Consider the following 22,499-nt stretch of genomic DNA (forward strand, 5'->3'; position numbering starts at 1 on the left):
TTATTTTATTTGTTGCTTCCTTTAGGTAGAAGATTCAATAAAACAGGGGCTTGTGAATGGTAATGCTACTGAAAACATGAATTGTTTCATAATGCAATGTTTGTTTTTCTGTCTGAAACATCCTCCAGAGCAGTGCTTGCTGAACATGCTGATCTAATAACTCTGAGCTTCAGGAAGAGCAACCAGCATCATCCTGAGGCTGGCATGGGAATATTAGGTCAAAACCTATTGAGCTGAAGATTTTTGGTTGTTTTTTTTTTTTATTGATATGAGTGAACTGTGGACAAGGTTCTGTTCTGAACATGGAAAGCTGTATTTAGTAATAACACAAGTGTTGAGATCAGGCTCCAAGACATGACAAATACTGGCCCATAACTGACATAGATGTGAATGGTGGGGTTTTCTTGCTTTGCTTCAGGATCCTGGAGCATTTTATGTGTTAATCAAAAGCTTTGGAAATGGATTTAAAGGGGGTTATAGGAAAAGGAGACAGAAAGCCAACTATGTGCTGGGCTGCACCCAAAACAGCATGGGCAGCTTTGGGGGGGAAATCTGCCTCTCTGCCCCGCTCTGGGGACACCCCCCCCTGCAGAGCTGCCTCTGGCTCTGGGGGCCCAGCACAGCAAGGACATGGAGATGTTGGATCAAGTCCAGAAGAGAGACACCAAGGTGATCAGAGGGATGGAGCAGCTCTGCTGTGAGGAAAGGCTGAGAGAGTTGGGATTGTCCAGCCTGGAAAAGAGAAGGCTTTGGGGTGACCTAATTGTGGCCTTCCAGGACCTGAAGGGAGCCCAAAAGGAAGATGGAGAGAGACTGTTTCCAAGGGCCTGGAGTGACAGGACAAGGGGGAATGGCTTCAAACAGAGAGCGGGTTTAGATGGGATATTAGGGAGATATTCTTCCCTGGGAGGGTGGGGAGGCCCTGGCACAGGTTGCCCAGAGAAGCTGTGGCTGCCCCATCCCTGGAAGTGTCCAAGGCCAAGTTGGATGGGGCTCTGAGCACCCTGGTCTAGTGGAAGGTGTCCCTGCCCATGGCAGGGAGTTGGAACTAAATGATCTTTAAGTCCCTTCCAACCCAGGCCATTCCATGATTCTCTCCAGGAGGAGGTTCAGTACCAACAATTGGATGGTGAAAACATACCCAACACAGTTGCACAAACCGTAGTGGAGAAAGTCCTTTTCCCTTGGGGCTGATCCCACAGTTTGACCACTTTTTCCTTTGGTTTCATCCTTGGAATGCTCAGCTGTTGTCCAGCATTTGTATCCCTGCTCTATTTGTGTGTGGGCTCACACCACCCAGGGCTGTGTTTCAGAATATGTCACACCACAGCGTCCTGCTGAGCCTTGGGCTGTTTATCCCATTTATCCGTCCCTGCCCACCCTTTTGGTGTGAATCATGCTGTTATTTATGTGTGCTGGGCTGGGTTTTTTTTTCATTTATATATATATATATCCTGTCTGTCTTTAAGAGAATTCAAATTTGGAGACAGCAGGGTTGGTGCTCGTACTCCAAGCCTTGCTGTATCCTTGCTGCTTTCCTGGATGGCACTGCAATTCTTAAATACAATCCTTGTCAGCAGTGGGTTTTAGTACCTGGCCTGGAGAGCTGCTGTGCTGTGTTGTCTGGAAGGAGCCAAGCAGCTCTCACTTCTCCCCCAGAAGAGCCCCAGCACTGAGTGATAACTGGAGTTTCTGAAGGTACCACTTTATTGAGCTCTGTGTGTTTACTTGGGAACTGGTCTGGCACCAAAAGCCTCGCTCCTTTCTGCTTTACCTTCTATTTCTTGAGAAATGCCATGTTTGTGCTTCATTTCAGGGGCAAGTTCAATGACATGATGAAAAAAATGGGAGTTTTCAAAGGCAGGAATATGTTCTGATACCTGCCTTATCTAGAGCCTTTCATTGAAGAGCTGCACTCCCTTGGAATTTAAATGGGTACTTCATGAACTTTGCAGTTTTACCCTTTTTACTGTAGCAGCTTCCTGACTGCTGGGCTTTAGGGATGTGCTTGGGTAGGTGAATGAAAATTCTTGGCAGCCTTTCTTTGACTTGGTATGGTTATTTGGGAGAAGGGATTGGTGTTCCCTGTCCTGCTGGTCATGTAGCTTGACATTTTAAATCCAAATGGAAGACCCAGCAACTTCATCATTTCCTGTGGGAAAAAGGTGCTTTTCTCTCTGGGGGTTTGCTCCCAGACTGAAATATGCCCTGAGTACAGAGTAAATTTATTATAGAGCTGTGGTATTATTATTCTACACACATGACTTTAAAAATAAGACTGGATTCTGTCTTCTCGTCCCTTCCTGATCAGGAAGGGATCCCACTCTGTTTCAGGAGAGATCAGTTCTCCACGTGCTTTGACTTCTTCCATCTCTCCTCTTGGGAGCAGGTGGGATTGGAAGCCTCAGTGGCTTTGCTCTCATTAACCCAAGTCTTAATCCAAGGAAATCTGAGAAAGCCATTAATGACAGGCTGTGGGAGCTGCCAAGAAGTGCCCCAGAGAGCACATGAGCTTTGAGTTACCAGTGGTGTGGCAGAGTCTGGGGGTGGGGGGTCTTAAATGGGGAGACTGTCAGGAAAACGGATTGAGAGTTTGACTTGGAGCTATTGCGACAAACGGGGGTGCAGATTGGAATAAATGCTGCTTGGCCTTTCTCTGCTTCCCAGTCAGGAATGGTCTGGGAATAAAAAGGTCAGTTAGGCAACATTATTTTACTAGAAAGAGGAGGACCCTTCTAACTGGACTGTTCTGTGATGGATCAGGAGAGACTTGCTCAGAGGAGTCTCTTGAACACTCCAGTAGCATTTGGCTGTTGTTCCCTGCTCCCCCTTGTCCTTCACGAACATCCTTGCTCTCCTCCCCTCTGTGCTGCTGTCCCACCTTTCTCTGGCTGCTGCACATCCACAGCTCCTCATTCTCATGCTGTAGGTTCTTGCTGTGATGCTGAGCAGGCACAAGGAGAAAGGCTCGGACTGGGAGTTGAGCCATCCCTGCAGGAGGCTCTGGCTCTGTTTCCAGGCCAGGAGCACATATGGAATCCCTGTTCCTGGCAGCTCTGAGCCTTGTCCCGCGGGCTGTGCCCTGCCCAGTGTCTCCTGTCCATTAGATCCCTTTGATGTCTTTCTCCTCCACATTCCCAGCCCTTTGGAAAGAAAGGTCTGTGATCCTTGTCAACCAGAGGAGTTTTGGCCAAGTGTGGCTGGTTGGATACGACCCTTCCTCGTGGGCCAGTGATGCGGCAAGAGTGGAATGGTTCCATTATGCAAGTGCCATCAATTTGGGTGAACTCAGGAGGCTTTTGAGGGCATTTCCAAGAACTCTTGGGTGGCACCTTTTCCAAGCATTCCTGTTAATGTGGTGAGGTCAGTCCAGGCTCTGTGCTGTCAATAAAAGGTCCTATTTTGAAGCTTCTTCCTTCCTGCCCCCGTCCCCTCCGGCATCATTTGTTTATAAAGCTCATGTTTAAGGGCTGTGCTTGGTTACTCTCAGCTGGCTGTTTAGTTTGGGATGTGGATTTGTGCCTTGTTTTGGGGGCTCCTTAGTGGAAACAGAGAGGCAGGAGGAAAAACTTGAGGAGGTTTTCTCAGCTGTGAGAAATCCTACAGGATTTTGCGGGATACCTTGCCAGGTCTGTGCTCTTTTCCTCTTACTTTGGGGAATCTGGAGAGTTTAGGACATTTCTTGGTTTCACAATTTTTTTTGGTTGTGGTTTTGGCTTGTTTTTTATTTTTCCACAGTGGCAGAAATAACTGGGGACACTCCTCTGTGTCTTCCTACTGTAGGAGCACAGTGAGGGGCAGCCCCACTGGTGGGTAACATGATGTGCTAGTGCTGGAATTGGGATCTCCTTTTTACAGGATTCAAATGTAAAACAAATAAGTAAAGCCCGGCAACTTTGATTTGGCAGTGCCTGAATTTGTGAGTGTTTGAAGGAGCAAACAAATCACCGGGAAATCAAAATGCAGCGTTGTTTTATCCTCCCAGGAATAAGAGACATGCAAAGGAGAAATATCCGGTGCTGGAGTGTGCCAGTTATACCTTAAGCCAGGCTTGGAATGGATTAACCTTAGGGCTGCTCTATCCCAATGCTCCAAAATTATGAGAAGGCAGGTTTTTACTTTATTAGGTTGTTTCTTGAAATAACTTAATCACAGTTTGCTCTGTTTGGTCTGGGTATGTCAACACAGTGTCGGCTTTGCTCTCATCCACCTCTTTTATATTTATATTTTCCCACCTATCAAGAGAAAAAAAAAGTGTGAAATTGTCCAAACAAACTCAACAGGGAGAACAGTGCTAAATTCTCCTAGCTTTTGGAGCCATATCCAGCATGGGTTATGTCTTTGTGTGAAGAATGGACCCCCTAAATTTTTAGTCAAGACTATTAAGAATTGACAGATCTCATCTTTCTTTAGTGAAAGACTGAAGGGTATAAAAGATTGATTAAAAAGATTGATAAAAAAATAGAAATATTGACATAATTTTGAAGCAGCTGCAATGCCATTAAATGCCATGTTTGTATCTATATAGAGATATATATTTTTATTCTCAGAATTCTGGCATCTTCAACATACACAGCTAAAATAACATCTCCGTAATAATAAAATGCCTTTATCTGTGACACAACAGCTGCATCTCTGGCAACAAATATCCTATTGTCACATCATCAAATCCAATGAAAAATCCCCAGGATGAAATCCTGTCCTTGCAGAGGGCGACAGGGAGAATCAAACCAAAAAAGCCTGGAGCAGAGTTCAGGAATCCTCCTGTCCCGCTGTGGACAGGCAAGTTTCATTCTGTGTGAAACTTCTAATCCGTTCACTTTAGAAGGTCTTAGGATCTGCTTGGATATCCTAATCCTACTTCGGGCTTTGGCTTCCTCACAATCCCCTGGTGAAGTAGAAGGATTATGTAAATAACCAACAGGAAGCCCAGTGCCTGAAGGGAGCCCACAAGGAGGATGGAGAGAGACTATTTCCAAGGGCCTGGAGGGACAGGGCAAGGGGGGATGGCTTCAAACATCCAAGTTCTTTGGGATCAAGATGAAGGCTCCTGAGGAGAGCAGCCTTTCTTCTTTCCTCTTTCTTTCTCCCCAGTTTTTAAATGCCTAGTGACCACATGCAAGAACTTATAATTGCTTTATCTACATGGGTAACATATTTATGGCTGCCTAAGGAGATTCCCCTCTGATTTGGAAAATCTAAACACAGGGGGCTCTATAAGGAACAGAGGTGGCTGGAAAGGAAACAAGAGGAATGGCCTTGTGGTGGGGAAGGGTTTTTCTATTCTTGGTGGTTGGTTCTTGATCTATAATGCCCAACCACCCAAAAAACTGCAGCAACAGAAGTTTTCCACTTGAAATACAGCAATTCCAGTGTTTTGATGTGATGATTTCTAGAAATCCACACGTAACTTTGTTGAGCAGCTTTAAAATTCAAAGGTATTTGGGAGTTGTTTTCTATCCTTGAAACAGCTTCTCCTGTGGATTGGGATTAGGGGTTTTATCCATTTCCTTTATTCATTTTATCCTGGTCTTTTTGTAGTTTCTGGAATTGTCAGAGGGTTATGACATGTCCAGCTGTGGGGTCTTCCTCTCACCTTCCTCTTTTCCTTTCTGTGCTGTGCTTCCTTTTCCTTCCCCGAGGCTGGGCTCAGATCTTCCAGAGGGACATTTTCCTTATTTGTGGACAAGCTGCCCCTGCATTGTTCCATCATTCTTCGCTCTGATTCAGCCTTTGTTTTGCAAAAATGTTATTGTTTCAGAGAGTGGGAAGCACATCCTGCTCTCTCAGGATAATTTGATAATAAAGTTCTTTAACGGAGTTTCGTGTATCTGAGGAATAATGCCTTCCCTGGGAATTCTGGAGAGTTTGGAGATGGAGAGTGGGAAAGAGGGCTGTTTTTTTTTCTGGAGTGAGTAATGGTTTGCCATGCTGTGTTCCAGTACATGTTACCATGGCGATGACTGCAGGGACCACAACATCCTTTCCCATGAGCAACCACACCCGGGAGAGAGTCACAGTGGCCAAACTCACCCTGGAGAACTTCTACAGCAACCTCATCATCCAGCATGAGGAGAGGGAGACCAGGTACTGCCTCTGCTCCCTCCCACCCCTCTGCAACTTTTCCTGCTTTTGGTGGTGCTTGTTCTTCCATCCCCGTGGGAAGTTTGAATGTGTTGGTCAGCACCACTTGAGCTGCTCCGAGAGCCCAGTCCCGTCCCTGGAGTGCTGAAGTGCCACTTGAGTGAAGCATCAAAGCCCCAAGTGTGTGATTGTGATGAGTGTTGTGTCTTAGATTGTCATTAGTGTGTGAAATTATCACTCCCCTGGGAATATGTTTTTAATTGAGGGGTTTTCACTCAAGCAGCAAGGCTTCTCTCTTCATCACATTTACTTATTATTCCATGTAATGGAGTTGACTCCAGTTGGGAGAACAGACTGTCTACTGAGGGATTTTGATTTGGAGGATCCTGCTGTCCTTCCCCGAGTGCAGAAAGACACCACCAGCCTTTCAAGTCTTGGCTGCTGCCCGTGAATAACCAGCCTTTGGAAAGCTGCATCCTGTCAATGCTGTCAAGAAGTGTCCTGAGGGTGGAAAAAGAGGGGTCCAGCAGCCACATTGCCATGTGCTGACCCCCTGCCAGCTGTAGGGTATTCCCAGGCTTTGCTCCCCACTCAGAGCCTCCTGACCTGGCATGGCACAAGTTGGAAGAGCCTTGGACTGGTGGGGGTGAAAGCTGGAGGTTTTGGAGGTAGAGCTGAGACAGAAACAGTGAAAAAGCCATTTTTATTCTGCTTTGTAATCCTAATTGATAAAACCAGCCTTAATTCAAGATGTATATGAAGAAATGTAAGTCATTAGAATGATTATTATATATTTAATGCCTAATTCTGCAAATCCAGAAGTATGTGCTTAAATTTGCTTCTTTGTTTTTGACAGCTTTGGGCACAAATGAGTAACTGGGTGGAGTGGGCTGTGAGCCTTTACATTTTCATTTGAGGCAAATTCTTTAGTGTTTGGAACATGTGAAGCAAAGGTGTTGTCTTGCTCCAGTGTTATGTTTGGGTTTTAGTAAATAATCCCCTGTTTCTCCCCTTGGCAGGCAGAAGAAGCTGGAAGTGGCTATGGAAGAGGAAGGCCTTGCAGATGAGGAGGTAAAAATATTACTTAAATAACCTTAAAAACTACTTAAAAAATAGGATTTGAGGAGCCTACAGAAACATCACCCAGCGAGACAGCAAGTTTTATTTTGTAAAGTGTTGCCCCTCTAAAAAAACTTGCTTATTAGGGAAGCTAGGAATATGCTTGAATCATCCTTCCAATAAGCTGGCTAAGGCTTTTCATGCCACCCTTAGTTCTTATGACACATGGCCACAGCATGTTTTTCAAAGATTAAAATTGTTTGCTATTATATTTGGCAAGGGAAAACAGGGTAGGATGTGCTTAGAAAGCAAAATGCTGAACCATGTTTCCTTGATTTAAACAACAAACTGGCCCAGCTTTGCTCTGTTTGGATGTGGATGCGGATGAGGAGGGATCTCTGGTTGCCATCTCACAGAGCTTTGGTCACCAAGTTGCTTTTTTGAGGTCCATTACACCATATCTGCCCTCAGGATAGGCAGGGAAATAAGTAGGAAGAGTGGTTGGGTCATTCCTGAGGTTTTGTGGATCTTTTGGGAAGCGGGAGAAGGAATGTGGGTGTGTGATGCCATCTTGTGGCTTTAAACGGTGCTGTATCCAGGCACAGAGTCTGGCAGGTGCCTGAGCACCAGCAACACCTCTCCTTTTACATTTGCCTCTCTCACTGGGATTCCAGAGAGAGAAGGGAGATTGCATATCCTGAGTTTCTGCTGTCAAATGACTAAGAAATTCCCGTGTTTCCTCAGAAAAAGCTGCGCAGGTCCCAACACGCTCGCAAGGAAACAGAGTTTCTGAGGCTGAAGAGGACCAGACTTGGCCTGGATGACTTTGAGTCTTTGAAAGTTATAGGAAGAGGAGCATTTGGGGAGGTTTGTGGCATTAAAACATTTTAATTACAGAATAAAAAGTTCCAGGTGGGGAGTTTTATTGCAGAAGAGGAGCTGTTTGTGCAGCTCTCCATGGGGGATAAGTCTGGTAATTAATTACTTGCACCAATTTCTCAAAGCCCTTGGCTTCCCATGGCTTTCTAAGTTGATGTTGCCCATGAAATGATGGATTTGCAGTTGCACAACTCTTCATAAACCTCCTTCCTGCCATGTGTCACCTCAGTTATATCCACTCCTGAATTTCAGCTTGCACAGTCCCAGCCTGCCTGGAATTTACTGTGTCTTCTCACTTTTCCTAAAGCCACAACTGTGTGTATGCCATGTAGAAATATTCTTTTTTCTACTGTACTTTTAAATATTTAACAAAAGAACTTGTCCATGCCTGGCAATTGGGAGCCTTCCAGGAGAATTCCGTGCCAGGATGTGGTTTCTGATGCAGGAAAGACTGACTGGGTTGTATCTCCCATCACAGGTACGCCTGGTTCAGAAGAAGGACACAGGTCATATTTATGCAATGAAGATCCTACGAAAAGCAGATATGCTGGAGAAAGAGCAGGTTTGTGGTGTACAAATCCCCTAAATTCCAAACTTAGCCTGTCTAGAAAATATTTGCCATCTTTGAAGCCTTTGAAACCCCACGAGGGTCTGTGGAGTTGCCACCACAGCACAAAAGAAGCAGAAATTAGGAAATAAGGTCATGGAACAGCATTTTAAAAATATTTGATTTACAACCAATTTGGAATATCAAGATGGATCTTATAGTACTGAATCTGTAAAACTCCATTTCAAGGGAAATGTTTCTTGAGAAATAATCCCTTCCAAAGTAAAAACTCTTTTAAAGGTGAGATACCAACAGGTGTTTCATTGACTTTGTTTTCCTTTGTTTTGCTTTTTAAGTTGGGTTTTGTCTTGTTATGGTTCTTTGCTTTGATTTTTTTTTTGGTTTGGTTTGGTTTTTGCTTTGACTTTTTAGCTAAAAGTACTTTAGCAAAGAAATCAAGGGTGGATTTCTCAAGTGAAAAGGCAGATTAAAAGTAACTTTAGTCCAAACCTTACCCATCATTTGCCTTGTATTTCACTAGAGAAACACTTCCATCTTTTCCACCAGCTTTGTCTATTCTTTCTAACAAACAAAACCAGCTTATGAAGTTGTGTTTCTAGAGATTTCTTTTGTAAAGTGGTGTGAACTGTTATTTTCAACACTGAGTTAACTTCTGTGGGTTTCTGGGGGATAATTTTTGAGGACTTTGTAGGATCTAGTAAAAAAACATGACAAATGAGTAGAAAAAACACATGAAAATAAGGGGTTTCTGCTAAGCATCATGAAAAATATTTTATAGGACTAGGAATATAAAATTATGTTGAAATATTTCATTGTCCTTTAATAACAGTAATTTAAAAAAATTTCAGGTGGCCCATATCCGAGCAGAAAGAGATATTTTGGTTGAAGCAGATGGAGCCTGGGTAGTGAAAATGTTTTACAGCTTTCAGGATAAAAGGAATCTTTATCTGATCATGGAGTTCTTACCTGGAGGTGAGCTGTGTGCTGTGGCTTTGGGTGGTACAGGCATTTTTTCCTTAACTTTTGGTTAAATGAAGTTCCAGGCATGTGACCATTCCTGATTTTTAGGGGAAGGGGAAAGGTTATAAAGGGGTGTTAAGTAGACTTGAATTAAATAACTATTCTACTACTTACTGCTGGAGTTATTGACAGTAAAAAGAAATTACGAAAAAACCATTGTGCAATAAGTGCGTTAAAATTCACTATGTTTTTCTGGGCTATCCAATTAAAATTCCTGTATAGGATTTTTAACAGCTTCACACCCACTTTACTGAAAAAGTCAGTTGGGTTTGTAGGTCCTTGCAGTAACAGTTTTATAATTAGTAGCTGTAAGACCAGTTCCAAGGTTAAATTTGGATTCTACTGGGGTTTCTTAGAGTCACTGAAATGTTCTGGTTCCTAAGCTGGGTTTTCCTCTCCCTGCTCAGGAGACATGATGACCTTGCTGATGAAGAAAGACACCTTGTCAGAGGAGGAGACACAGTTCTACATCTCTGAAACTGTGCTGGCCATAGATGCCATTCACCAGCTGGGATTTATCCACAGGGATATTAAGCCAGACAACCTTCTGCTGGATGCCAAGGCATGTCCTGTGCACGTTAAACTTCCAAGATCCCAGTCTGTAGGTCACAGTGCTGCTTGGTGGGAGCCAGTAGTGCCACCACCATGATTTAGAAATGGTCACTGTACTTTCCCTGTGTGCTTAAACAAAGCAAAATCCCCCTTGGGTTTTGTTGGGAAGCCTTACAAAACAGGACTTTTAAGGGAGAAGACTCACTTAGGGTATCCAGATGCTCATATTCATTAAAAAGTGATCCACTTGCTTTCCTGCACCTTGAAGTAACTGGAACGTAATCAGTTGAATTCCTACAGTTCTCTGATTTTATTCCCCCTCACGACACTCTCAGACTGACCATAAAGTGAGCCCAGTTAATCTCCACAAAATCCTGGAATTACTGAATTTGGAAAAGACCTCTAAAACCATCCAGCCCAACCATTATCACAACCTACACAAGGCTGTCAGGTTTGAGAGGTTCTATCCAGCACTGATGCCTGGAAACCTGATTAAAGCCAAAACAAGGCAAAGGAATTTTGTCCTGGAGCATTTCTTAGGCACAGTGGTATCCAGTTCAAAACAAACCCAGGCAAAGTAGCTGCCCTTAGCTATTGTAAAATTGTAGATATGACCATTTTGGGAGAAAAATAACCTGTTCGAGAGAAAACTCACTCTGCCAGTACATCAAGGTTCAGACTTTATTTACCTGCTTGTCCTGTGAAAGTGTGTGCAGTTATTAAAACCTTTATTTTCCCAAGCACTGCCTTTCTAAATAATGTTTTCATATTCTCTGATTTTTTTTTTCTTTTAGGGTCATGTAAAGCTGTCTGATTTTGGGCTCTGCACAGGTCTAAAGAAAGCTCACAGGACAGAGTTCTACAGGAACCTCACCCACAACCCACCAAGTGACTTCTGTGAGTATAAGCTGCCCCAGTTAAACACTTAAATAGTTTGGAGCTGCAGCTGTACATGGGACATGTGTTTCTGCTGGGATAAGCAAGACTGGGCAGGCTGATTGCATTTCATTGGAAAACTGGAAATGCTTGTTCCCTGGGACAGGAAAGAAATTATGATTTCTATGGTGTTCCCATATGTTTGCACATTAGATATGAATTCTTAATGTAATGTGTCTATAATTATAGTAATTTAATGTTCGTGAAGTTACAGAAATGATCCTTCAGGAGGGTCATGGGATCCATGTGCCAAAGAACTGGAATCAGTGACAATCTCATGAAGCTTTTCAGAAGCTGATCTTGGATCAATCTCTAAAACTTTTAGCAAGTTCTAATTTAGAATTGCTGGTTATATGTCCTACTTACATGAGTTTCATGTGAATTGGACAGTAGTTATTCTAATTTCCCCCTTGTTTCAGTTATAACTGAATATTTGTTTCCAGACTAAAGGATTCTAAAGATACAAAAGTTATTGTTTAAGAATGAAATCTTACCCATCTTTTTTCTCTTAATTCTCATAAATTAATTTATTATCTAATAAGTATTTTTCAAATTAGCATTTCAGAATATGAACTCCAAGAGGAAAGCAGAAACGTGGAAGAAGAACAGGCGACAGCTGGTGAGTTCATTAAATAATATTTGGGGGTTTTTGCCCCAAACCCTCAAAACATAAATCATTATGTTTTGGGAGTGTGTTGGCACTGGACTGTTGGCAGTAGCGTTATAGTGAAGAATGGTCACATAATAAAGGGAGCTTTGGCATTAACTGAACCAAAGGAAAGTGTCTGTCTCTGGGATTGCAGAGTTTCATCCCTGTCCATGATTTTCCCCAAACAGCAGCTGCAAAAATATTCAATTTTCACATTTTGTGACTTTTTATTTTGCACACTCCATTTAAAAAGTGATCTACTGCACTATTCCCAAAAGGTGTTTTGGGTTGTCTCTTCTTCCCTCATGAGACATGCTGCCTTATAGGAACTCTATTCTACAGCCCTCTTCCTGCTTGGAATTGGATCCCTGAAAAAACTGCATCTCCAGGTTAGTAAAGACAGATGTGGCAGAACTGTGGAGGTAGACCAGTCCAACAGAGAGAAGAAAAAGCCAAAATCAACTTGCATCAACATTTTGGAAAAGGAGCCCCATTTTTGGTTTTCCGTTGGTTCAACTCTAAATGTCCCAGGTCTGTTGAATAAAATGCAGAGCTACCTAAAACTCTGGCTAAAATGTCCTTCTCCTATTGCAGTGGGAATATTCCCTGATTTCAGCACATTTAGGAAGATGATTTCCATTTACTTGCAAGGTTCTCTGTGTTTACTCATATAAAAGAATAATATTGGGATTTTATTTACTGTGAATTTTCATACTTATTCTTGTCCATCCAAATATATGTGTGTCCTAGTTAGAATAGCTGGGACCGATTCATCACTGGATGGGTGTAGCCCAAAACTCTGTATTCTATAGCCTTCCATGCCATTTCCCAGAAACTGTTATCAGTAGAGACCTGCAAAATAGGAAGATGTTCCTGTCCTCATACCCTTTTATGGAATTTCCCGCTCTGAGGGAAGGACTGAGCATTCCTGCCTGAACTGGAGAATATGTAAACTTGGAGTTTCAGAACCTTTTTGCCACTCGTGGGATCCAGAGGAAGACTGCAGCTCACCGCTCTCAACCAGACTGAGACCACCACCCTCAACTGGACTGCAATCACTACTTTTGACCAGACTGCAACAGCTCTCCCACCAGCAGATTTTTCCCCTCTCCCTTTACTTTGGACTCAGGGGGGGCCCAAGGGTGCTGGGTTATACATTTGGGTTTTGTGGGTTAAGACCAATTGTTTGTCTGTATAATCGTACTTATTGTATTATTTTATTAAATTGTTATTCTGACTTATAATCTCTCTTTTGAGTTGAGTTCATTTCTCCTGCTGGTTAACTTTTAAACCAGCACGTTTTTGGCGCCCAACGTGGGGCACGAGAGAGAGAAGTCAGAATCACAATTTCATTTTAAGCATTTGTCTATTTAGATATAGAAACTCCCTGACCACCATGTTGTTTGATGCATTCACGTGGATGTTGTATCTGAGCCTGTTCATATTTCCACAGATGGGGTACTATTTGCCTGTTTTGATGCTCTCTTTAAGACCAGGGAGAGGGATCCAAATTGCTTTATTAGTATACTATGTTTATGTCATCATAACATCAGAAGCAATGAGTTTCATTGTAAATGTGTATTCAGTCTTGTTCGCCTGTCCTGGTTTGGGTTGCTACCTCTGGGACCTCATTAAAAATCGCACTCAGCCCTTTGGGGGAACAGGAGGGAATGGTTGTTTCCAGCCTCTCACCTCCTTCTTCCCCTTCAGACCTGCTACAACAGTTTTTGAAAATATTGAGTTCCCTTTTGATGTTAAGGACAGCATAATGTTATTGTTAGTGTTGCTTTGTCTGCTCTATACTGTGTACACCATGTTTAGGGTCAGAATAGGGCCTTCTAGGGAGGTTGTTTGGACACCTGTCCTGGGAGTGGATAATGCTGAGTGGCACGGGAAATGGGAGGACATCGGCCAGTATTTGGAGAAGTTTTCTCCTCCCATGATCTGGAAATTCACCCCTGAACAACTGCAGGATCCTGTTAGCATGATAAGACTGGTGAAGGAAAATGCTCTGTCAGCTCCAGAGATGGCCAACTCACAGCAACCTGCTGGGCCCTGGCCACTGCCTACCGGACACTACTTGACATGGTACAGCACTGTCAGGGGGAGGAGAGAAAGAGCAAATCCACAGGCACCACATCCACCCAAACCACAGCTGAGTCAGAGGGAGAAAGAAATAAAACAACTGGCACCGTGTCCACACAAACCATCGAGGAGCCAGAAGAACAACCGTAACCAATAGCAGTCGCCCCTATCCAGAAAAGGAAATAAAAGACTAAATCAGTCCGTATAGCAAATGATGACGAAGAGGCAGGACCTTCACATCCACTGGAGGAGACAGAGCCAGAAATAATCACTCGGTCCCTATCCCTGGGTGAGCTACGTGAGCTCCGGAGAGAGTTCACACGACAGGCGAATGAGTCCATTCTGACCTGGCTGCTCCGAATCTGGGATGCCGCAGCTAACGATACCATTCTAGATGGGAGTGAAGCCAGACAGCTGGGATCTCTGTCTCGAGACATCATTGATCAGGGGATTGGAAGGAGGCAGGAAACTCTCAGCCTCTGGCAGCGACTGTTGTCCAGTGTGAGGGAGAGATACCTTTGTAAGGAGGACCTCCACGTACAGCAAGGACAGTGGAACACGATGGAACAAGGTATCCGGTGCTTAAGAGAATTAGCTGTACTGGAGATAATCTTTTCAGAGGATGAAAGATTCCCTAAAAGCCCAGATGGTGTACAGTGCACATCCCAGATGTGGTTAAAGTTTGCACGAATTGCACAACTCGGGCCCGAAATGTATTCCCACTACTTAGCAACGCTGCAATGGAGGGAGGGAGAGGACAAGGCGGGTGCATGGGTTAGTAAACTCAGGATTTATGAAGACACTGTCACTGCCCCATTACGAGCCCACATCTCATCTGTGGAAACCAAACTGGTTGAACATGTCCGAAACCTGGAAGAGAAGATTGAAGAGGGACACCAGAAGCTAAGAGAGGAAATTAAGGAAGGGATCTTCCATATCGCACCAGGACAAACAAGAGTCTCTGCTATTAGGAGCCAGCGTCCCCCAGCTAAGGAGAGAGAGCACACTCCACGTGGCAATCTATGGTTTTACCTCTGTGAGCACAGAGAAGATATGAGGAAGTGGGATGGGAAACCCACCTCTTCCTTAGCAGCCCGGGTACGTGAACTGAAAAGAGGAACAAGTACCACAAGGAACTCTTCAAGGGTAAATGCTGCTCCAGTCTCTCGTGGGCAAGACTCCAGACGGTACAGGAATGATGATACGTCTGATCCTCCTGAAGGGATCTCCAGGTCATACTCATAAGAAGAGCACAATGAGTACCATGACCAGGACTAGGGGTGCCCTGCCTCTAGCCAGGTAGAGGACAGGGACAATCGAGTCTATTGGACAGTGTGGATTCAGTGGCCTGGCACATCAGAGCCACAAAGATATAAGGCCTTAGTGGACACCGGCGCACAATGTAGTTTGATGCCATCAAGATACGTAGGGGCAGAATCCATCTCCATTTCTGGGGTAACAGGGGGATCCCAACAGCTGACTGTACTGGAAGCTGAAGTGAGCCTGACTGGGAAGGAATGGCACAGACACCCCATTGTGACTGGCCCAGAGGCCCCGTGCATCCTTGGCATAGATTACCTGAGGAGTGGGTATTTCAAAGACCCAAAAGGACTTTGTTGGGCTTTTGGCATAGCTACTGTAGAGACAGAGGAAATTAGACAGTTGAACACCTTGCCTGGTCTCTCAGAGGACCCCTCTGCTGTGGGACTGCTGAAGGTTGAAGAACAATTGGTACCGATAGCCACAGCAACAGTGCACCGTCAGCAATACCGCACCGACCGAGACTCTGTGACCCCTATACATAAGATGATCCGTGACCTGGAGACCCAGGGGGTGGTCAGCAAGACTCGCTCACCCTTTAATAGCCCTATATGGCCAGTGCGTAAGTCCAGCGGAGAGTGGAGGCTGACGGTGGATTACCGTGGACTCAATGAAGTCACACCACCCCTGAGTGCTGCTGTGCTGGACATGCTGGAGCTCCAGTACGAGCTGGAGTCCAAGGCAGCCAAGTGGTACGCCACCACTGACATTGCCAATGCCTTTTTCTCTATTCCTTTGGCAGCAGAGTGCAGGCCACAATTTGCTTTCACTTGGAGAGGTGTGCAGTACACCTGGAACCAACTGCCTCAGGGGTGGAAACACAGTCCCAGCATTTGCCATGGACTGATCCAGACTGCACTGGAAAAGGGCGAGGCTCCAGAACATCTACAGTACATTGATGACATCATTGTATGGGGGAACACAGCAGGGGAAGTCTTCGAGAAAGGAGAGAAGATAATCCAGGTTCTCCTAAGAGCTGGTTTTGCCATTAAGCGAAGTAAGGTCAAGGGACCTGCTCAGGAAATTCAGTTCCTGGGAGTGAAGTGGCAAGATGGACGCCGCCTAATTCCAATGGAGGTGATTAACAAAATAGCAGCTATGTCCCCACCAACCAGCAAGAAGGAAACACAGGCTTTCCTAGGCGCCGTGGGCTTTTGGAGGATGCATATCCCCGAGTACAGTCAGATTGTAAGCCCTCTCTACCTTGTGACACGGAAGAAAAATGATTTCCAGTGGGGCCCTGAACAACAACAAGCCTTTGAACAAATTAAACAGGAGAATGCCCATGCAGTAGCCCTTGGGCCAGTAAGGACAGGACAGGACGTGAAGAATGTGCTGTACACTGCAGCCGGGGAGAATGGCCCTTCCTGGAGCCTCTGGCAGAAGGTGCCTGGGGAGACCCGAGGACGACCTCTGGGATTCTGGAGTCAGCTATACACCAACTGAGAAAGAGATCCTGGCTGCCTATGAAGGAGTTCGAGCTGCCTCAGAAGTGATCGGCACCGAAGCGCAGCTCCTCCTGGCACCCCGACTACCAGTGCTGGGCTGGATGTTCAAGGCAAGAGTTCCTTCTACACATCATGCTACTGATGCCACATGGAGTAAGTGGATCGCTCTGATCACACAGTGAACCTGGACAGGGAATCCTAATCACCCTGAGATTCTGGAAATTATCACCAATTGGCTCGAAGGTGAGAGTTTTGAACTATCCTCTGAAGAAGAAGAGGAGCAGGTGACACGGGCTGAGGAGGCCCCACCATATGACAAGCTACCAGCAGATGAAAGGCGATATGCGCTCTTCACGGATGGCTCCTGTCGCATTGTAGGGACAAACCGAAAATGGAAGGCAGCTGTATGGAGTCCCACACGGCGAGTTGCAGAAGCGACCGAAGGACAAGGCGGGTCAAGTCAGTTTGCAGAGCTTAAAGCCGTTCAGTTGGCTTTGGATATAGCTGAACGAGAGAAGTGGCCAAGACTCTTATCTCTGCACTGACTCATGGATGGTGGCCAATGCTCTGTGGGGATGGCTGGAGCGATGGAAAAAGGCTAACTGGCAGCGCCAAGGGAAACCCATCTGGGCGGCAGAGATGTGGCAGGACATCGCTGGCTGGGTAGAGAAGCTGAGTGTGAAAGTCGGTCATGTAGATGCTCATGTATGCAAGAATCGGGCTAATGAGGAACATCGTAACAACGAGCAGGCGGACCGAGCTGCCAGGATTAAAGTCTCTCAGGTAGATCTGGATTGGCAGCACAAAGGAGAATTATTTCTGGTTTGATGGGCCCATGATGCCTCCAGTCACCAGGGGAGAGATGCAACATACAGATGGGCTCGTGACCGAGGGGTGGACTTAACCAAGGACATTGTCTCACAGGTCATCCATGACTGTGAGACATGTGCTGCCATCAAGCAGGCCAAGCGGGTGAAGCCTCTATGGTATGGTGGACGGTGGTCGAAACACAGGTATGGGGAAGCCTGGCAAGTTGACTACATCACGCTCCCCGAAACCCGCCAAGGCAAGCGCTACGTACTGACCATGGTAGAAGGAAGTACTGGATGGTTGGAGACATACCCCGTGCCTCATACCACTGCCCGGAATACCATCCTGGGCCTCGAAAAACAAGTCTGTGGTGACACGGCACCCCGGAGAGAATTGAGTCTGATAATGGCACCCATTTCAAGAATGGCCTCGTAGACACCTGGGCCAAAGAGCACGGCATTGAGTGGGTGTATCATATCCCCTACCATGCACCAGCGGCTGGAAAAGTTGAGCGGTGCAACGAACTGCTGAAAACCACCCTGAAGGCACTGTGTGGGGAGACTCTCAAACACTGGGAGCTTCATTTAGCAAAGGCCACCTGGTTGGTCAACACCTGAGGCTCCATCAATCGAGCTGGCCCTGCCCAATCAGAACCTTTGCATACTGTAGATGGAGATAAAGTCCCCGTGGTGCATATGAGAGGAATGTTAGGGAAGACTCTTTGGATTAGTCCCACCTCAAGCAAAGGCAGACCCATCCGAGGGGTTGTTTTTGCTCAAGGACCTGGTTTCACTTGGTGGGTAATGCAAAAAGATGGGGAGACACGTTGTGTACCACAAGGGGACCTAATTTTGAGTGAGAATGGTTTGTAATGTTTCATTGTAGATATATATATATATATATAGGTGTATATAGTTTTAAGGAGACAGTTTTTAAGGGGGTTAATTTGGGCATGACATGGATGGCATAGAATAAGGGGTGAATAATGTCCTAGTTAGAACAGCTGGGACTGATTCATCACTGGATGGGTGTAGCCCAAAACTCTGTATTCTATAGCCTTCCATGCCATTTCCCAGAAACTGTTATAAGTAGAGGCCTGCGAAATAGGAAGATATTCCTGTCCTCATACCCTTTTATGGAATTTCCCACTCTGAGGGAAGGACTGAGCATTCCTGCCTGAACTGGAGAATATATAAACTTGGAGTTTCAGAACCTTTTTGCCACTCGTGGGATCCAGAGGAAGACTGCAGCTCACTGCTCTCAACCAGATTGAGACCATCACCCCCAACTGGACTGCAATCACTGCTTTTGACCAGACTGCAACAGCTCTCCCACCAGCAGGTTTTTCCCCTCTCCCTTTACTTTGGACACAGGGGGGCCCAAAGAACACCACTCTGTTCATGCCCCAGGGTGCTGGGTTATACATTTGGGTTTTGTGGGTTAAGACCAATTGTTTGTCTGTATAATCGTACTTATTGTATTATTTTATTAAATTGTTATTCTGACTTATAATCTCTCTTTTGAGTTGAGTTCATTTCTCCTGCTGGTTAACTTTTAAACCAGCACAATGTGAATGCCCAGGAAAAGGTTTTGCAAAGTGTAAAACTGTAATGTTGATCTTTTAAAGAGTTTGTTCCTTTTTTTTCTTTTTCCAGGCCTATTCCACTGTTGGAACCCCAGACTATATTGCACCAGAAGTGTTTATGCAGACTGGGTACAACAAGCTGTGTGACTGGTGGTCTTTGGGAGTGATTATGTATGAAATGTTAATAGGTAAGTTAAAGAACTTGAAAATTGTTCAAAGGTAACATTTGTCAATTTGTTCAAAAGAGGAAACTTTGGGGCTTGTGAGATTTGGGAGCCCTGCTCACAAAAGCAGAGGCCCAGGTCACTTTGCTCTCCTGGGAAAAGCTCCTTAGTTTCCTGTTTATTTATGCAGGGTATCCACCTTTCTGCTCAGAAACCCCACAGGAGACTTACAGGAAAGTCATGAACTGGAAAGAAACGTTGGTATTTCCTCCAGAGGTGCCCATTTCGGACAAAGCCAAGGATTTAATCCTAAGGTCAGTAAGAAAAGCCCCATTTGTTCAGCCAGGGGCATCTTCCATGGGATTCAATTCCTGTTCTGCAGGAAGGAAGTTTCACGTTGGAGGGACAGTTGGTTTCTTCTGTGTCACCATCCTTGATGGATTTTTTTCCCCCCCCCTTTGCCATGTGTTTCACATGAAGGAATAAGCTGGAATCATCTTGATTTGGACCATGGTATCAGGAGAAACAGAGCAGACAAGGAAAAAAGGAGAAAAAAGGGATTAACACACAACTTTTCTCTTCCCAGAGGAGACTAAGAAATAACTGCTCACCAGCATTTAATGCACTGAAAAGAAATTTTTGGATGCTTTGGATTTGCTCACTTTTTCTGAAATTCCAGTTTTTAATCCATTTTAATCAGTTTGCATGGAAGTTTTTGTGAGGGGTTTCGTGACAAGGTCAGGCAGAAATGCTCCCTTGTCCTCAGAGGTTTTGAGAGGAGGGGAGGTGGGTGGATTTTGGCTTTGGTATTTTTTCCTCCTTTTTTTTTTTTTCTTTTCAAAATTAATATTAGAAACTTCCACAGTTTTGTTGCAGGCAGAAAGGGGAATGTACTTCACAAAATTAGAATTTATTATTATTTATTATTCAAGCAATGCTGCAGTAGCACACAAAAACATAACTAATAAAACAGTGATCCTGAATCCAGTTGCAGTGATACCAACAGCTCAAATCATTTAATTATTGCTAATCCTCATTGTGTAAAACAGTTTTATTGCATTTTCAGTATCTATTTCTCCAGTATTCTGCTCAGCCTTCCTGCATGTTGTCAGCATCCCGAGTTCCTTGCCGGGGAATTCTTCCTCCTCAATCCTGGCTTGAGGAGGAAGCCTCCTCCTCCCCTGCTTGGGGAGTTCTTAATTATTTCAGTATATTTGTTAGTGTGTCTTGCTCATGAATTTACTCATACAATGACTACTGGCATTTATTAGTTTGTCTCCATATATGGAAAGATTTATATTAGGGTCAAACATCTTTAGTTGGAGATAATCTACTAAAATGAGGTCAAAACACCCTGCCTATGCTGCCAAGTGTTTCCCATTTCCAGGAGGTCTCCAGAGGACTCCACACTGGGCAAGACCAAACTTTTTTGTTTGTGGGTGTCATATCATGTTACAAAGCTCCCTTTTTGTGTGAGCTCCCTCACTGTGACACCTTTTGCCACCCTCAAAGAGTCTGCAAGGGCAGCATAAAAAAAAAATGTAGCACATACAAAGGACAGCTGGGATTTAAGGAATTCCTGAGTGAGCATTGGAATTCTCACCCTCTCCTGGGTGAGATGCTTCAGAGGCTACTCCAGCCTCTGAGTAAGGAATTTAAGCCTCCATTCCAAACTAATCTTACAGGGCTGGAACATGCAGCAACTTTTCACAGACCTCTAAGATGGGGACGCAAAAGTTCAGAAAAGGTGGAAGTTGTTGGCATTGTAACTTTTGTTTTGTGACTCACAATATTCTGCTTCTATTTTTCATCTCTCCTGGATGCAACCTCCTGAAATTCTTGCTACAGGATACTGTTGCTTCTGGTTGCATTTATTGTAACATTCCCTTTATTTTATTTCCCCTTTTTCAGGTTTTGTACTGACTCGGAAAACAGAATTGGTAGCAACGGAGTAGAGGAAATAAAAAGTCATCCCTTTTTTGAAGGAGTAGACTGGGGACATATCAGGTAATATATACACACGCATTTTGGAGAGAGAAAAAAAGCCATGAAAGCAAGAATTTCTTGTACTATGATGTCAAGGATGATTATTTCCAATTTATCTTTGATTTTGAAAGGCAGCTGCAGGCAGTAGGTGGGTGTTCAGGCCTTGCTGACACTCATGGATCTGATCGGAGTTTAGCTGCCTTGAGATGCCTCAGGTTGCTCTGGATTTAATTGTAACTGTAATAATCACAGCTGTCTGAGTTCCCAGCTGGAAATGCTTGCCTTTCCCACAGGGCTGTGTCCCAGTGGGAAGGCTTTCGTGGGACATATCCCGTGGGCAGTTTCCAAACCACCTTAAAACTCTTTCCAGGGCTCCCTAATTGTGGAGCTGCTGAAGCAGGAATGTGTCAGAGACAACCTGTTTGGGATGGGAGATGCTGGTGACAGTGGCAGGAGCAGAAGCTGCAGTGGGAAGGTGCTTGGATGAGCACTGGGATTGGAAAGCAGCACATCTGATGGCTCCAAATGCAAGCAAAATCCTGCTGGGCTGGGTAGGCTGGGCCTGTGATGGCAGTGATACCTGGGAGCCAGATAAGCCTGGAATGCTCTTCCAGTTAATGGGAAAATGATGTTTTCCCCAAGCCTGCCAGGAAGATCCCAGTGCTAGATAGGGAATGAGTGAATGCCAGAAACAGGTGAGTCAGACACACCTTGATGGTCCCAGGGGAACTTTTGTGCTCTGAATTAAAGGGGTGTTGTACTGTAAAAACCTGAGTTAAACAAAACTGTAATTTGGTGTCTTTTCCTGCTATTAATTTATTTCTGCTTGCAGGGAAAGACCAGCTGCAATCCCGATAGAAATCAAAAGTATTGATGATACTTCCAATTTTGATGAATTCCCTGAGTCTGATATTTTACAGCCAGGTGAGACTGTCACTGGAAATTCCACGTTTCCATCTCTAACAAGCCAGAAGTACTCCACAGGAGCTTTGCTTGTTGTTTATATTCATCTTTCTGATACCCTCATACTCAGACTCCACCTAGAGACTTCCTTTGAGATATAAGTGTAAACCTGGGATCCCTTAGAGTTTCTCCTTCCTTAGGACTTTGGAGCAGAAAATAAAAGAAACCCAGAAAATTTAAGAGTTCAATCAATTAGTAAAAATAGTTTGCACAGACAGTGAACACAGAAAGCAGTACAGTTTCCTGTCATGCATAAGAATTATACAAAATCTGGGTTTGTGGTTTTCTTTTTTCTGAAATGGCTTTTATGTAATGACAAGGAAATTTGTCCTTTGATGGCTTTGCATTAAAATCTCCTTTTAATGCAAAACAACCTATCTCTACTGCCTCA

The 22,499-nt window shown here is 44.6% G+C and overlaps 1 protein-coding gene across 3 annotated transcripts in view; it reads left to right on the top strand.

Moving 5' to 3' along the window:
* Positions 1–22,499, top strand: part of STK38L (serine/threonine kinase 38 like) — a 44,320-nt gene that overhangs the window by 17,452 nt on the left and 4,369 nt on the right. For all 3 annotated transcript variants that reach the window (XM_027660810.1, XM_027660811.1, XM_027660812.1), the window contains 12 exons: positions 5,943–6,087; positions 7,104–7,155; positions 7,888–8,010; positions 8,501–8,584; positions 9,439–9,562; positions 10,018–10,172; positions 10,957–11,059; positions 11,656–11,717; positions 19,066–19,183; positions 19,350–19,473; positions 21,071–21,166; positions 21,978–22,069. In XM_027660810.1, the coding sequence (XP_027516611.1) occupies positions 5,954–6,087; positions 7,104–7,155; positions 7,888–8,010; positions 8,501–8,584; positions 9,439–9,562; positions 10,018–10,172; positions 10,957–11,059; positions 11,656–11,717; positions 19,066–19,183; positions 19,350–19,473; positions 21,071–21,166; positions 21,978–22,069 (1,267 nt within the window). In that variant the 5' untranslated portion in view covers positions 5,943–5,953. The remainder of the gene's footprint in view (positions 1–5,942; positions 6,088–7,103; positions 7,156–7,887; positions 8,011–8,500; positions 8,585–9,438; positions 9,563–10,017; positions 10,173–10,956; positions 11,060–11,655; positions 11,718–19,065; positions 19,184–19,349; positions 19,474–21,070; positions 21,167–21,977; positions 22,070–22,499) is intronic.

Source organism: Corapipo altera, unplaced genomic scaffold, assembly GCF_003945725.1.
Source record: "Corapipo altera isolate COAL_440 unplaced genomic scaffold, ASM394572v1 239, whole genome shotgun sequence".
NCBI classification, from domain to species: Eukaryota; Metazoa; Chordata; class Aves; order Passeriformes; family Pipridae; genus Corapipo; species Corapipo altera.